Raw genomic sequence first — 17,717 nt, 5'->3', positions numbered from 1 at the left:
TCTCCTGAGGCACATATTAATAGGATAACGACAGCAGCGTACTCTACACTGGCAAAAGTTAGAACATCATTCAGAAACCTAAGTAAGGAGGCATTTAGGGCGCTTTACACTGCCTACGTAAGGCCAGTCTTAGAGTATGCCGCCTCATCATGGAGTCCCCATCTGAAGAAACATATAATGAAACTGGAAAAGGTTCAGAGGTTTGCAACGAGACTCGTCCCAGAGCTACGAGGGATGGGGTATGAAGAGCGCCTGAGGGAATTGTGCCTTACGACACTAGAAAGAAGAAGGGAGAGGGGGGACATGATAGGAACGTATAAGATACTCAGAGGAATTGACAGAGTGGACATAGACGAAATGTTCACACGGAATAGTAACAGAACGAGAGGACATGGATGGAAGCTTGAAACTCAGATGAGTCACAGAGATGTTAGGAAGTTTTCTTTTAGCGTGAGAGTAGTGGGGAAATGGAATGCACTTCAGGAACAGGTTGTGGAAGCAAATACTATTCATAATTTTAAAACCAGGTATGATAGGGAAATAGGACAGGAGTCATTGCTGTAAACAACCGATGCTCGAAAGGCGGGATCCAAGAGTCAATGCTCGATCCTGCAGACACAACTAGGTGAGTACAACTAGGTGAGTACACACACACACACACACACATCAGCACTTACCTTTGAGAAGCATCTTGATCTCCAGGGAAGATCTCGCTTGCACGTTCTTCCTAATGAGCTCCTCAGGTGTGACGACGTCTGTGAAGGGGGCGCTGACGATCTGTGGGAGGAAGAGAGGGATGTTTGTAATGGACGCTGAAGATGGCCTTGTGGTGGTGGTGGTAGTAGTAGTAGTAGTGGTAGTGGTGGTGGTAGTAGTAGTTGTGGTAGGGTTCGGGTTTTTAATGGAGACTAGAGGTGGTGGTGGTAAGAGTTTAAGTGTTTGGGTGTAATGTTACCTGCGACCGGTTATCACAATTTCTCTATTCACATATCCGGACCCCAAGACAAGCTAGGCTTCCTTGACGATAGTCTGATTTGCAAGGCTATTGCTAGTAGCGATCCGCAGCCCACGTAGCCATCACCATTTGGCTAATCAGGTAATTCATTGTGGAATTTTTCTAGTTTTCTCGTGAAAGCCAAGTTTTAATCAGGCATCATTTCTTATACTCGCCATTATTTACAAGGCGTTCTCTGTATGTACTTAGGACCGTCCCCCCTCCCTCCCACAACTTTATGAAGTATTGCGTCTCCGTTCCACACACTTTAGGTGTTTGTCTGAAGGGGAATGTTGTCAAAACTATATTGTTCCAAACACTCAGGTCTGATAGGAGAGAAAATACTGACTCCCAACGACCTGATAACACCAGTATAAAAGCTATGATTTGATCAGATCAGAAACCTATGTTTATGGGCAGCACAAAACGTCCACCAGACTGTATTCCCCTAGTTGTGCTTGCGGGGGGGTTGAGCTCTGCTCTTTCGGCCCGCCTTTTAAATGTCAATCAATCAACTGTTACTAACTATTAACTAATTTTTTTCTACACACACACATATACCCAGGAAGCAGCCCATAACAGCTGTCTAACTCCCAGGTACCTATTTACTGCTAGGTAACAGGAACATGAGGGTGAAAGAAACTCTGCCCATTTTGTTTCTGCCATTACCGGGATCGAACTAGGACCCTAGGATTACGAGTACAGAGCGCTGTCCAGTCAGCTATCAGGCCCCCAACCAACCACTGTGCGACACAGTGGTTGCCAGGATCAGGTTGGGTTACCGTTACCTGTGGCAGGTGGCTGCAGGTGACGGATCTCCCAATCCTGAGCACTCCAGTTGCAAACTCTGTGAGCAGGAACTCCGGCATGATCTCCCGCACTACATCACTGAATGCCCAGTTATTAGACCTTTCAGACCAGTTGGCATGAGGTACCTGGAGCTTTGCAATTACTTTATTCACTCTCGTATTCTTGAAGATATCCTCATAATGCACCCAGAGTCTGCCAGTGCAGACTACTTATCACATGGCCCATTATGACTAACCATCCTGTGTGATGGAGATTTTTAGCACCACGTAGCTAGCTTTTTGACACACTCTGTACTCCTCTTCAAATAGTCTAGGGTAGCTGCACAAATGCAGATGTACCCAAATGTGTTAAATATATATAAAAAAAAACAGTAAATGAAGTTTGAATATATATTCTCGCTCGGACCTCTCTGCTGCTTTGACTAAGAGTGAGAGAGTGAGCGCAGGAGAATTTCAGACGAAAAAAATCACAGTTTTGGCAAACCTTATTTTAAAGGTTCGTGTGAATATCATCTTTCATCTTCTTTTGTCGGTAATAGACTTGAGCTTTGAGGTGCTCACTGTGATAGATATGGTACTGAAGATATCTATCATAGTGCTGATGATGACAAGAGTCATGGTGGTGGTGATGATGGTGGTGGTGGTGATGGTGGTGATGGTGATGGTGATGGTGATGGTGATGGTGGTGATGGTGGTGGTGGTGATGGTGATGGTGATGGTGGTGATGGTGATGGTGATGGTGGTGGTGATGGTGGTGGTGGTGGTGGTGGTGATGATGGTGGTGGTGGTGGTGATAGGATATTAATGGTGGACGGGAACACTTTATGCTCGCATGTAATCCTGGTAATGACTAGATTGAATGTACACACACACACACACACACGCACACACACACGCACACACACACACACAGGGGGAGCCCTGTGATTAAGTGGACAGCGCTTAGGAATCGTAATCCTAGGGTCTGGGTTCGATTCCCCGCGATGGTGGAAAACAAATGTGCAGTTTCTTTCATCTTGATGCCCCTGTTACCTAGCAGTAAATAGGTACCTGGGAGTTAGACAGCTGTTACGGGCTGCTGCTTCCTGTGTGTGTGTGTGTGTGTGTGTGTGTGTGTGTGTGTGTGTGTGTGTGTGGGTGTGTGTGTGTGTGTGTGTGTGTGTGTGTGTGTGTGTGTGTGTGTGTGTGTGTGTGTGTGTGTGTGTGTGTGGGTGAAAAATTCCCAGTATTCTATTATTCTTCGCACGAAAAAAGGACAAGGAAATAATAAATAAAGCTGCATATTCCAAAGATATAAAAGAAGGAACAAAGTGGAAGACAGACGAGGAAGGAGAAGGAGGAGGCAGGGAGAAAGATAGAGGACAATTAATGAATGATGTGAGGCGATAAAAGTGGAAAAAGAGGAATGGTAGACGAGGGAGAGGAGGTTGTTCTTGTCGCTCTGTAGCTGAGAGAGAGAGAGAGAGAGAGAGAGAGAGAGAGAGAGAGAGAGAGAGAGAGAGAGAGAGAGAGAGAGAGAGAGAGAGAGAGAGAGAGAGAGAGAGAGAGAGAGAGAGAGAGAGAGAGAGAGAGAGAGAGAGAGAGAGAGAGAGAGAGAGAGGGAGAGAGAGAGAGAGAGAGAGAGAGAGAGAGAGAGAGAGAGAGAGAGAGAGAGAGAGAGAGAGAGAGAGAGAGAGAGAGAGAGAGAGAGAGAGGGAGAGAGAGAGAGAGAGAGAGAGAGAGAGAGAGAGAGAGAGAGAGAGAGAGAGAGAGAGAGAGAGAGAGAGAGAGAGAGAGAGAGAGAGAGAGAGAGAGAGAGAGAGTGAGAGAGAGAGAGAGAGAGAGAGAGAGAGAGAGAGAGAGAGAGAGAGAGAGAGAGAGAGAGAGAGAGAGAGAGAGAGAGAGAGAGAGAGAGAGAGAGAGAGAGAGAGAGAGAGACATATTTAGTGATATACACACTCAGAACACACTGGTGACGCTGAAAATCAGAAGACTACAAGAGGCTCCGGAGTAACTTAGCTACGCTGTAGACGGACAAATGGTTAATTAATGACCTTCCATCTTGTTAAGCGTAAAGGTCATGAGGATGCGGAAGTAGTACTGAGGGCACAGCAATAATACGTATTGAGAGGGAGGAACTAACCAAATTTCATGAGAACCAATTATCTCTGAGTAGAAATGCCACACAGGTTTCTGGAGGCAAAGGAATATAAACCCATCAGCAGTATATGTTAAGCTGCCGAGCGTCAAGACAACCTCCAAGAAACTAAACAATACAGTATCAAAGTATTGCAACTTCTTGATTTAGAGACAGCAAGATCAGGAATTATACAACAAGCCTCATGTACGAAGAACGCATTAGCAAAATAACGTTCGTCGTATATGCGAAGCTTTAAAAATGTCAAAACAATCTTTGGAAACCTTGATAAAGAGGCCTTGAAAGCTCTATACAACTGAAGTAAGATCTATCCTTGAGAATGTAGCATGGAACTCTCACCCGAGATTATATACAATGTAGCTAGCAAATTTTCTGGAATATGCAACAGGGTTTGAGCCAGAGGTGAGGGGTTGGAGCTACGGTCAACAGCAGAGACGACTCAGGCTCACCACGCTGGAGGAATGAGTGTGGACACGATAACGTCCAAAGCATTAAGGGGGAATAAAGTCGACAAAGACACCACTTTCAGAGACTATGGATGGAAACTGAATGAGGTGATTATGGGAAGAACGTCAGTGTTAGAATCGTATATCATTTGGTATCGTAAGAAGTTATTGAAAAGGCATATATCACACACAACTTGGAAACTACAAAAAAGTATATGAGAAATGAAATCATTACATTGACTGACGAATGGCTGAATAGATGAAATCTAGGAGCTGACACAAGCCCTTGTAAATACACGAAAAATGTAATTGGGATTAGTAAGTTCAAAGTCATTTAAGGCTGATCAAGTACGAAATCTCCACTTTTGTTAATGTCTCGCCTGACGTCAAAGCTCGTGTCTAACATCTGCTATAAACTGCTTATGTTAGAGAGATACAAGTATTTGGTGAACCAGCAGCCGCGTCTCAGTGATGAAGCCCTTGGTGATGAAGCCCTTGGTGATGAAGCCCTTGGTGATGAAGCCCTTGGAAATGAAGCCCTTGGTGATGAAGCCCTTGGTGATGAAGCCCTTGGTGATGAAGCCCTTGGTGATGAAGCCCTTGGTGATGAAGTTCTTGGTGATGAAGCCATCATTGAAGCCTTCAACTTGTTACTACTGAACCACCTTTCCCAGAACCCACATCAGGTCTCAGCCGATAAAAAAACTAAGAATATATCACTTGGCTTCATTCTCGACTCACAATCCGGGTATCCGGATTCGATTTCAGGAAGGAACAGAAATGGTTAGGCACGTTTCTTATCACTTAAGGCCTCTGCTCACTTAACAGTTAAGTAACTGTTGTGGAGATGCATCCTGGGCGTGGGTCAGTAGTAAGACCTTGGAGGGAAAAAGGTGATCTCGATACAAAAACGAGATCGAACTCAATAGCCTCGATCGCGGTCACAGAGCGCTCTCTCCCCCACTGTTGCTAGGGCTCTGGCTCTCAAGAGCTTACTCCTCTCTCTCTCTCTCTCTCTCTCTTCATCCATCTACTCACTGATACTGCTTCTGTTATTAATCCTCGAACGCAGCAGCATGCTGTCTCATTTGTCCGTTTCGCCGCCATTATGTGGAATACACTACCGTCTTAAGTCTTCCCTGACACCTTCCATCTTCGTTCCACCAGGAAAAGTCTGCGGAGAGGCTCCCGAAATAAAAAGCTGGCTATTGATTAGGTAGTATTATTGCTTTTCCTGCAGGCTGTTTCTCTATATACATACATTGGTTTCGAATCATTGGTTACACGTCTTTGATTTTTGAGCAAACACGGGTGAATGCACACACACGCGCACGCGCGCACACACACACACACACACACACACACACACACACACACACACACACACACACACACACACACACACACACACACACACACACACACACACACAGCATAAACTAATACAATAATATATAGTCTATGTGGCCCTTTTGAGAGGAGAGGAAGTTAACCTGTTAAGGTTAATGGGTTCCTGCATTCTTATAGGTCGGCTAGGAAGTGGGTGGGGGTCTCAAATGGCAGCTCACCCTTGATAGTACTGAAGGACGTAAGCATATATGACCTGGCTGTTGACAGTAGAAGTGTACTTGATGTAATAATGAACTTCTCCTGTCTCGTCTCCTGTTGTAATGATGTGTAAGTTATTTTGGTGTCTCGATTTCTCTAGTGACGGTCTGACTGCGTGTTGAACTCATGCCATCTTTAACGGAATAGTTAGGGTGTACTGAAATAGATGTTGTCATCCTGGCTCTGTACTGACAGCTTTGGGGGCTGACAGTCCGCAAGATGGCTTGTAAAATCACAGACAAATTTTTTATCGTACAAGGCATTGCAACTGGAGTTTTGAAAGTTCTTCACGAAGAAGAAAATGTATATATGCTAATCTGCATTGTACAAATGAATGGCCACGCCTGTGATAGAAAATATACTTAAAAAAAAAAAAAAAATACACCATACGCTTCTGACACCGGTTGATTGATCGAGTGACTGACAAATAGTTCCTCTGCCACGGTATTTAAGAAGTTAAGGGGCACTGTGTAAACATGATATCTATATAACCTTTGAACAAGGCTTAGAACCTAGAGTCGGCTCCTATTAGGATCTCTGTCGCAACAAGAACCATAGAGATTATCCCTGAGGGATGAACCGTGTCTAGTCTTTCTCATATTCCTTGGCCAAATGAAGGTCTTAAGAATACACACACGACTATCCTCCCCCCCCTGTTTGTCCGCAGTCCATCAACACGACAAGGGACTGTTGGAAAGCCACACTAACGCTGAAGGGCCACACTCCCCCCTCAGGGGCCACACCAACGCTGAAGGGCCACACCAACGCTGAAGGGCCACACTCCCCCCCCCCCCTCAGGGGCCACACCAACGCTGAAGGGCCACACTCCCCCCTCAGGGGCCACACCAACGCTGAAGGGCCACACTCCCCCCCCTCCCTCAGGGGCCACACCAACGCTGGAGGGCCACACTCCCCCCCCAGGCTACCCCCGCAACACACCAACAATGGGGTGCCACCTCCCTCGTAGCTCCCCGGCAACACAAAACTTTATTCACTCGGGGTCACAATGACATATTTCTCCTCTTATTGGTTGTACCAAACCCTTCCCATTTTATTCCCCTCAGTCTATATCTCACTCTCTCCCTACCCCCCATTTCTTTCTTTTTCACGCTCTCTACACAGACCATAATAAACCCCAGGTTTGTTTCCCGTCATCTCTCCTTTTCCAAAACCCATTTCCATTCCCGCCCCTTCCTTCCCTAAGCGCGTGCCCCATACCCTTCCCAAAGTTCCTTCCCATTACCACTACCAGTTCTCTCTAAACCTGTTCCCATAACAACCCCTTTCCTTCTCTAAATCCGAGCCATTAATCTATTTCGGTCAGGTGCAATTATATTGAATCTCAATATTACTCCTATAACTCATGGGAGAGAAAGGAGAGGAGGAGGAGAAGGAGAGGGTAGAGACAGAAATGGATTTATGGTAAGAAATAATAACTGAGGACAGTAAATAGTGAAGAAGAGCATAGAGAAAAGATGTAGACAAGGGGATATATATATATGTATATATATTTATATATGTATGTATGTATATATATATATATATATATATATATATATATATATATATATATATATAAATATATATATATATATATATATATATATATATATATATATATATATATATATATATATATATATATATATATATATATATATATATATATATGACATCAACATGATGTCATAAATGCCTTTAGTTTGCAGATGGCAAAAAAAGAGGTATATAAAAATCCTGTAATATACTTCAGGATAAGAGGTAGAAGTTATCTGAAGAGCCGTGTCCTTGATTTAGCCATTTCACGTGTTGGTTGATGACAGTTCAGAGAGAGACCACAATTAGGGCTGTAACTCCATGAGTCGGTAAAGGGGGGACTCGGGAGAGCCCAACACACTGAGCTTTACACCAGAGGAACATACAAACAGGATGACATTTGCGGTGTCCGAGAAACTGTCACTCGGAAGAACAATAAAAGCAGGGATATCAAGGCCTTCAGAACACTGTTCTCCATCACTGTGAGAACAAGGCCAGAGTATGGAGTACTCTTCAAAAAGCTCACAACGAAGCTCGCTGGAGAAGCTTGCCTTGACGCTAGTTCCACAACTAACGGGAATGAGCTATGAATATGGGCTGAAAGATCTGAGCCTCGTATAGAAAACGAGAAGAGAGAGATACGGAAAGATAACGTAACATTGGCTCATCATCTGTTTGACAGTAGATAAGGATGAGATATTCAGTGTGAGAAACAACATAGCGAGAGACATAAGGTGAAGCAGAGAGAAAGGAAAGTCATAAGCATGTACGAAAATAGTTATTCAGTATGAGAGCAATTAAAGAAAATTGACTAAAATGGGAGGCACAGTTCTAAGATTAGATAACATAGGTATATATATATATATATATATATATATATATATATATATATATATAGGTTTGGGGAATCATTATAGCAGCCTACTGACAGTTGCCAAAGGCGACCCCCAGGAGCTGAAGATCGATTTATGCAAACTCATCAACGCCAGTGAAACTAGGTGACTACACACACACACAAACAATTAATCGTCCCTTTGTCAAGCTCTGTCAAGACACTTCCAACATGTTTTGTTTGCGCTGACAGATGATGCAGTCGATTTATCACACTGGTGAAACACCTTACTTAGATCCATGAATTGAAGAACTAGTGATAAACATATATAGGTGAGAGAGAGAGAGAGAGAGAGAGAGAGAGAGAGAGAGAGAGAGAGAGAGAGAGAGAGAGAGAGAGAGAGAGAGAGAGAGAGAGAGAGAGAGAGAGAGAGAGAGAGAGCGTGAAGCAGATACATGCCATATATCATTCAAATATAGGAGAATCATTTATAATCTGACGATGGAAGTCAAGCACTCAGCACACACAGTGTGTATGTACAACCCCTCAGGTGCTGGGGGGGGGGGGGAGGGCACCACCATCCTGGCCACCTTGACAACGGTAACTGTTATGGCAGAACTAACGATGATGGTCACTATCTTAACAGCAACTACCATAACCACAACTACCCATAGCAACAAATAAGCATTATAAACTATCAATTACCAATTGATAGTTGATAATTATCAACTATCAATTGATATTTTCAGTTGATGATAATTATCAGCTATCAATCGATATCAATTGATAATTGATTAATAATATCAATTATCAACAACTGCGACTACTACGAACACACATATCAAAACAATTATCTCAACTACCCCCGGCCATAATTACCATAACTACCTGCTTGTTGTTGACCTGCTGCTTGTTCCGGGGGATCATGACCTCCTGCTTCCGTTCTCTGACCAGGCCTCCTCCTAGTTGGTGGTCTGGTCAACCAGGCTGTTAGACACAGCTGCTCGCGGCGCAAGAGCAGGAATTTATCTTCATAAAACATGATATTCTCTGAGGCCCATTGAAAGACCCGATTAACCTCAGTTTGGAGGTCGGCTGTCACCTCTATATTGTCTACTCTCACGAAGATCCAAGTGCCATCTGCAAAACGATGATACAGTACTTTAGTTTGTATCCTTGTCTATGTTCCGAGTGATGATGAGAAATAGTACCGGGGCCAGCACGGTACCTTGCGGCATTGAGCCTTTCACAGTGGATGATCCGGATTTCATTTTGATGGCTATTACACTTTGGGTTCTCTTCGTTGATCCGTCAATTGATCCATCAATTGAAATTATTGATCCATCTTCCTACTTTGTAAATAATTCCTTTTCTGCGTGTTTTATGCACAATAACACCATGGTGACACTTGTCGAATCTTTGTGCATTGCTTGATGTCTATGTTATGTCACAGTGGTCTAGCCTCGTGTGAGAGGCAGGAGCGCCCTGTTCTGAACCCCTGTTGTCCAGGGTTGTATAGATGCTGTGATACCTTAAATATAGCATCTACAGATGAAGAAATCAAGAGCATCTACAACATAACCTCAGGAATCAACACCACTCTGGCCATCCATAATCCACAACAACCCTGTTCCCACTACCACGACTTTTCAACAACTATCACAACAGTGAAAGAAACTTCATATAACAAATGTCGAGTGTTAAAAACAAAATTCACATTTTCCTACTGTCCCATACACTTGTGACACCTTATTGTATTTCTCTCATACACCAGCCCCCTTACCTATCCCTTCTGCTTCCCTCCTATATCCTCCCCTTGTCCATTTCCCTCTGGCTTCTCTCCATGACTCCTCCCCATGTACCCCTCCCTTTGCCCTTTCTCCAATTTACCTTCTACTTGCCTCGTCCCTCTATTCCCTCATTTTCCCTCCTTCCCCTATGCCCTCTCCTCTTCCCTTTTCCCTTATGCCCTCTCTCTTCCCCCTTGCCACCCCCCCCTGCTCCTTCCCCTTTGCTAAAACTGCGTAATGACCATAATTTGTTCCTGTTTCTCATTTGTGGATTTTATTATCAAATTAAAAATATTAATGACAACATGAACCGAGTGTGTGATGGGAGAGGGTGAGAGGGAAGGGGAAGAGGATGAGAGGGAAGGGGGAGAGGGGGAAAAGGGGTAGCAGGGAATAGGAAAGGAAGGGGAAATGGGATAGGAAGAGTGGTGCGAGGAACAGGTGCAGTAGGGGAAAATCGCACACAGCTATAGCCCTGATCTACACGCACAATAGCTAATGCAATGACGAAAATGGATCAGTGCAACATTGTGCTCAGAGATGTCTCGAAAGCCTTTGACGAAGTGTGGCACGCACAGGCCTAAAATACAAGACATCGCAGCTCCTGGTTGTTGGAGTTTAACCGGAGAAAATGTAATGTAGTGAAGATAGGTGTAGGGAGCAATGAGACCAGACACAAGGTATCATTTGGGAGATGAAATTCTTCAAGAGTCTGAGAGAAAGACCTGGGGGTTGGTATCACGCCAGACCTGTCCCCTGAAGCTCATATCAAGAGGATAACATCAGCGGCATACGCCAGGTAGGCCAACATAAGAACGGCATTTAGAAACTTGTGTAAGGAATCATTTAGAACTTTGTATACCACATATGTCAGACCATTTTTGGAGTATACAGCTCCAGCATGGAGTCCATATCTAATCAAGCATAACACTAAACTGGAGAAGGTTCAAAGGTTTGCCACCAGAATAGTACCCGAGCTGAGAAGTATGAGCTACGAGGAGAGACTACGGGAATTAAACCTCACGTCGCTGGAAGACAGAAGAGTTAGGGGGGGACATGATCACCATATACAAGATTCCCAAAGGAATTGATAGGGTAGATAAAGACAGGCTATTTAACTCAAGGGGCGCTCGCACTAGGGGACACAGGTGGAAACTGAGCGCCCAAATGAGCCACAGAGATATTGGAAAGAACTTTTTCAGTGTCAGAGTAGTTAAGAGATGGAATGCATTAGGCAGTGATGTGGTGGAGGCTGACTCCATACACAGTTTCAAATGTAGATATGATAGAGCCCAATAGGCTCAGGAACCTGTACACCAGTTGATTGACGGTTGAGATGCGGGACCAAAGAGCCAGAGCTCAACTCTTGCAAGCACAAATATGCGAGTACAAATAGATGAGTACATCTGTAGAGTTTCTTCACGAGACCCATCACCACCGGACTACTAGGTGTTGTGGCTCAAGTATTACTCAATTAACAGCTTTCCCAGACTACCGTGCCGTAGTTGTCCAAGTTGAATTAAAACGCCGAGGAAAGAAGCCCAGTTGAAGGAAGGAGACAGAGGGTAGAAGGGAGGGGTGGGGAAGAGACAAGAAGGTAGAAGGGAGGGTGGGAATGGCGGCGGTTCGGAATGTTACCTCATTACATTTTTTAATTTTTTTTATTTATTTTTTATATATTGTTTATTTATATTATACAAGAGTTGTTACATTCTTGTACAGCCACTTGTGCGCGTAGCGTTTCGGGCAAGTCCTTAGGTCCCTGGAATACGACCCCCGCGAAGAATCGTTTAACAACCAAGTACCTATTTTACCGTTGGGTTAAACAGAGGCTACAGTTAAGGATTTACACTCAGTAAATTCTCCCTGGCCAGGATACGAACCCAGGACAAAGTGCTCGCGGAACGCCAGGCGAGGGCCTTACCACTACGCCACGGAGACATGTGGTTCTCAGGCAAAGCGTTTATATATTGTAACAATTACACCGGAGAAAATTTTAACATTAAATACTAAAGATATTAAAGCTTTAAATGATTAATAAAAAAAAAAGTGCAAGCGCGTGAGAGTGAGTGCGATTTCGTCTGGGTTCCAACCCTGATTAGGGAGGCTTGACTGGCACTCAATCCTTACCTGTTTACCCTCGCCCTCTTCGCCCCAGCAAATGGTTGTAAACCCATTCGCGGGTCGTGTTCCAGGACAACTAGTGGGAAAGGATTGCCATGAACTATATTAATAACAAAACAAGAACCATATAAGATGAAATATATATTGTAATAATACAAAGACAAAAACTTTTTACACACAGAAATCACAACAGCGTGATACATCAAATGAACCAATCCACAATGGGCCATGTTGTGGCGCAGTGGACTAAGTAGGCGCATCTGGGATCATCCCGGACGTTGGTTCGACCCTCATCACGGCCCTTGTGGATTAGTTAAAAAAAATTTTGATAATAAAATAATAATAATTATATTAGTTACAAAACTAGTATAATAATTATTATAACAATAATGATAAGATTGCTTAACAGATAAGTTAGATGCGGAGAGATCAGCCTTAGAGAGAATAAAGTGTAACACGCAGAGAGAGAGAGAGAGAGAGAGAGAGAGAGAGAGAGAGAGAGAGAGAGAGAGAGAGAGAGAGAGAGAGAGAGAGAGAGAGAGAGAGAGAGAGAGAGAGAGAGATAAGAGAGAGATAAAGAGAGAGAGAGAGAGAGAGAGAGAGAGAGAGAGAGAGAGAGAGAGAGAGAGAGAGAGAGAGAGAGAGAGAGAGAGAGAGAGAGAGAGAGAGACAGAGAGAGAGAGAGAGAGAGAGAGAGAGAGAGAGAGAGAGAGAGAGAGAGAGAGAGAGAGAGAGAGAGAGAGAGAGAGAGAGAGAGAGAGAGAGAGAGAGAGAGAGAGAGAGAGAGAGAGAGAGAGAGAGAGAGAGAGAGAGAGAGAGAGAGAGAGAGAGAGAGAGAGAGAGAGAGAGAGAGAGAGAGAGAGAGAGAGATAAAGAGAGAGATAAAGAGAGAGAGAGAGAGAGAGAGAGAGAGAGAGAGAGAGAGAGAGAGAGAGAGAGAGAGAGAGAGAGAGAGAGAGAGAGAGAGAGAGAGAGAGAGAGAGAGAGAGAGAGAGAGAGAGAGAGAGAGAGAGAGAGAGAGAGAGAGAGAGAGAGAGAGAGAGAGAGAGAGAGAGAGAGAGAGAGAGAGAGAGAGAGAGAGAGAGAGAGATAAAGAGAGAGATAAAGAGAGAGAGAGAGAGAGCAAGGAGAAGCCTCAGAGCCGCCAGTAAGTCAAGGCAAGAGACACAGATCCTGAGGGATGGACTTAAAGCAGCGTGTCGAGCCCAAGACTGCAAATAAAAATGTTGACAAATATACAGAAAAACGGAGAAAACGACATGATGAAGACTGTGTGCATGATCAAGAGGGAGGGAAGAAGAGGGAGAGGAAGAAGTGAGGAAGAACAGGGAGAGGGAAGAAGGTGAGGGAGCAGAAATGAAAGAGGGAGAGATGGAGAGGACACGGACGAAGAGAGAGGGAGGGAGGGGAAGGACTGAGGTTAAGAGAAACTGAAAGATCAAGAGAATTATGAGAAAAGTAGGCAGGGAATAGGAAGGAAAGAATGGAATAGAAAGTGAGAAAGGGGAAATAGGAAGAAGAGCAAGAACTATCAACAAATAGGTAAGCTGAGGTAATCCAGTATTATGAATCAAATATTGATACAAAAAATCCAGAACAGGTCCCAGAAAGTCACTAGAATAGAAGATATATACTCACAGAATTATTCCAATCTGCGACTACTTTATCACTAATAAAGTAGACGCAGATTGAACTACTGAACTACGCAGATTAAACTGCTTTATCTACTTTATCAAGGCTTGTACTTGCAGGCTTACAGGACTTAACCGAATGGCGGAGGTGAGGGTAAAACAATAAAGAAAGAGATGCCGAGACTTATCATGATGGGAATTAAATCGGAAATAATATTATCATTTGTATTTCATTGAAGCAAAGCCCTTTCCCGTTTTCTCTCTTTCCATCGTTATCTGCAGTAATTCTTAGCGAGATAACACAGATCATCTTCACACAGGCCACCAACTCAACTACTCGTCAAGAATTCCTGTCTCTCCATAAACTAACTCCCTATTTCGACTTGAGAATGGTCCAGGACGGACCGGAACGTCGTCGTCCCTTCACCTTTTAGTGTGTGGTCTGGTCAACATATATTGTGACTCATCGCTTGCAACTCCCTATTTCATTGTTCGGATGTGTCATCGTCAGCACGCAGACAACCACTAGCAGAGGAAACAGCCTCTTTTTGGTGATAGTTAACTAGCCTATTTAGTAAGAAATAGGCACCAAGTCTTTCCCACTTAATTGGTCTACTACTCCTACTTTACTATTTGAGAATATCAAAAGGTAAACTATGGACATGCAGTCACTGCTGGTGGGGTTTTCCTGATAATAAAGATGACATAGACACTACCCATATAGCAGCTACAATAAAGCAAAACAGCCCTACACAAGCGTGGACATAAAAGATTACCCCAGCCCAACTACGGGCTCACCATAGCCCGTGCTACTTGGAACCTCGTTCCAGGTAGCGAATCTTTAACAACAACAACAACAACAACCCCAGACACCTCGCCCACAGTTCCAGCACACTCTTGAGGGCTGTACCTGGACAACCGTACGATCTCACTTAAAAATGTCTTGTTTCAAGCGTGATCTCTACACATGAAAAATATATATATACAGTTTTAAGCTAAATTACTGGCAGAGCTTCCCTGAGGAGTCGAGTGTGTGGACCTGACACTACATACGGTCTTGCCCTCAATATAATCAATTTAATCATACATTAATCATCAAACACAGATATTAATTGTTATTAATGCGCAAAAATATTAATATATATATAAAACTTAAGGCCAGCCTGAAATTGTATTTACTTAAAATGGGTTGTAATATTATAGCCTTAATAACTGAATACTAAGAGAGAGCTCTCTTAACTAAACTGTAAAGTCATCCAAGTTTCCTTGCGGTGACGAGGCGCGTGTCGTCGGAAATCTCATAAATGACAACTAATGTTAAAAAAGCATTAATTGCGTCAATTATAGTCATGATGGCAGGGAGCCGGTCGGCCGAGCGGACAGCACGCTGGACTTGTGATCCTGTGGTCCCGGGTTCGATCCCAGGCGCCGGCGAGAAACAATGGGCAGAGTTTCTTTCACCCTATGCCCCTGTTACCTAGCAGTAAAATAGGTACCTGGGTGTTAGTCAGCTGTCACGGGCTGCTTCCTGGGGGTAGAGGCCTGGTCGAGGACCGGGCCGCGGGGACACTAAAAAAAAGACCCGAAATCATGCCATGATAACCTCAAGAAGATGGTGAAGTCTTCAGGTAATGTCTACCTGTGGTAGCGAGAGCGGCCCAGGAGGTCATCTACTCATCTACACTTGCAATGTTCATCTTGAGAGTCGCTGGCCACCAAGCTCCAGCATAAGGGAATCATCAGGCTACGGAGCGGCTACACCCAACTACCCCTTCTGGTAGTCAATTTCAGTCTGCAAGGAGGAGCGACCCGCCTTTTCGCTCCATTCGAAAATGGGGCTCCTATTGGTACGACGGCATGACGTCACCGCCTATCTCTTACTGTAATTGGTCAAATTGCGCCGCCATCTTGGATCTCGGAGGCTACGTCGTTGTTGCATAGCGCCAACACCTTGCACGACATGTCAAGAACGACGTCCCCCTCACCATACTCAAATCATTATTACCTAATACGACTGATTGCATTATACGTTTCCCGCTGTCTGGGGGACACGAAGCTTGTACTTATCCTCCATGTTCCTGTTGGCCCACTACTGACCTCTCCCAGGATACAACCCACAACCGTTTTCCTTCTCCTTGGCACCTCGTAACAATACCCATAATGCATCATGCAATATTCTCGCATTTTGTAAAGACGCCTTGGTAACACACGCGCCCCGCTCCTCACCACCGATCTGGTCTGGGTTCGAGTCCTGGCCGCCAGGTAGGATTGACTAGGTGCCAATCATTAACTGTTCCCCATTGTTCACTCAGCAGTAATTCGGTAGCTGGTTGTTAGAGTTCAAATACGTTTATTGAGATAATATAATACATCTCAAAGGGATATAACAGCTTAGGCTATTTCTACCCTCCTCAACTGATTGTTAAGAGGACGGGTGGTGGTAATATGTGTGACAGGGGCGGCGGCTCTGTCAGACTCTGTCTCTGGCTGTGTTGTCGCTCTGTCCGGGGTCACTTCTCTGTCACCTCTAGGTAAGGCTACATGACAGCCGGCTTGACAACCTGGGGCACGAATCATCGAGACCCTTACGAAACCTGTACATCATTCCTTAGTCATGGCACTTTAGTTATACTAAATAGCGTTACGCGGGGGTTGAAAACTTCCCAAGGGCCTAAAATGTTTAGTAAATACAAAGTCGCCACGATCGAGGAAAGATGTAGAGGTTTCGTAAGGAGGGGGGACACGTAAATGCTTGATGACTCCCGGCACTGGTTGAACACGACGCCACGACGCCACCACCTCCTGTCGCCACCCACCAAAACGTTTTCTCTCGTGGGCGCCAAATTTAATCAAATCTCGCCTGCCATGAAATCTGAATAATTGCCTCCTGACAATCCAATTAAAGTTTGGACCAGGACTGAACAAGTGCTGCTTCAGCCGCCGGCGGGACGTGGCCCGCACGACTCCTCCACCACCACAAGGAGTGCTGTCACCTTGTGGCTGCTCACCTGCTGGCGCTCCTTAGCTCAAGGAACCTTCCCTTAATGGTCGTGATGCTGCTCTTGGGCCTGGTGTGCTCCTGGGCCTGGTGTGCTCCTGGGCCTCGTGTGCTCCTGGGCCTCGTGTGCTCCTGGGCCTGGTGTGCTCCTGGGCCTCGTGTGCTCCTGGGCCAGGTGTGAGCCAGCCTCCTGACGAGGGCGGTGGTACTCGTCCCAGCTTCCAGCCTCGTGGCGTGGACACTGTGATGGCTAATCAATGGTAGTGCTGCTTTGATGTCTGAAGCAGTTTTACAATTTCAGTAATTGCATGGAACTTATGCATTCATATGATGACAGATACAATTTTCTCTTACTGCAGTTGAAGGAAGGGGATGGAAAGAAAGAGAGAGAGAGAGAGAGAGAGAGAGAGAGAGAGAGAGAGAGAGAGAGAGAGAGAGAGAGAGAGAGAGAGAGAGAGAGAGAGAGAGAGAGAGAGAGAGAGAGGGAGGAAGAGAGAGAGAGAGAGAGAGAGAGAGAGAGAGAGAGAGAGAGAGAGAGAGAGAGAGAGAGAGAGAGAGAGAGAGAGAGAGAGAGAGAGAGAGAGAGAGAGAGAGAGAGAGAGAGAGAGAGAAAGAGAGAGAGAGAGAGAGAGAGAGAGAGAGAGAGAGAGAGAGAGAGAGAGAGAGAGAGAGGAAGGGCGGAGAATGATAATTTCTTTACTGAGTTACACACACACAAACACACACACAGAGCCACAGAGCCTTTGTGGGACCAAAGAGCCAAGACTCAACCCCCACAAGCACAACTACGTGAGTATACACACACACACACC

At 44.8% G+C, this 17,717-nt stretch overlaps 1 protein-coding gene across 2 annotated transcripts in view; it reads right to left on the bottom strand.

Annotated features, from left to right (window-relative positions):
- Window positions 1-660: 660 nt before the first annotated feature.
- Window positions 661-17,717, bottom strand: part of LOC123766047 (uncharacterized) — a 293,391-nt gene continuing 276,334 nt past the window's right edge. For both annotated transcript variants that reach the window (XM_069304949.1, XM_069304953.1), the window contains one exon: window positions 661-777. In XM_069304949.1, the coding sequence (XP_069161050.1) occupies window positions 667-777 (111 nt within the window). In that variant the 3' untranslated portion in view covers window positions 661-666. The remainder of the gene's footprint in view (window positions 778-17,717) is intronic.

Source organism: Procambarus clarkii, chromosome 5, assembly GCF_040958095.1.
Source record: "Procambarus clarkii isolate CNS0578487 chromosome 5, FALCON_Pclarkii_2.0, whole genome shotgun sequence".
Lineage (NCBI taxonomy): Eukaryota > Metazoa > Arthropoda > Malacostraca > Decapoda > Cambaridae > Procambarus > Procambarus clarkii.
The sequence above is the reverse complement of the archived record's forward strand: the minus strand, read 5'-3'. Positions and strand labels throughout refer to the sequence as shown.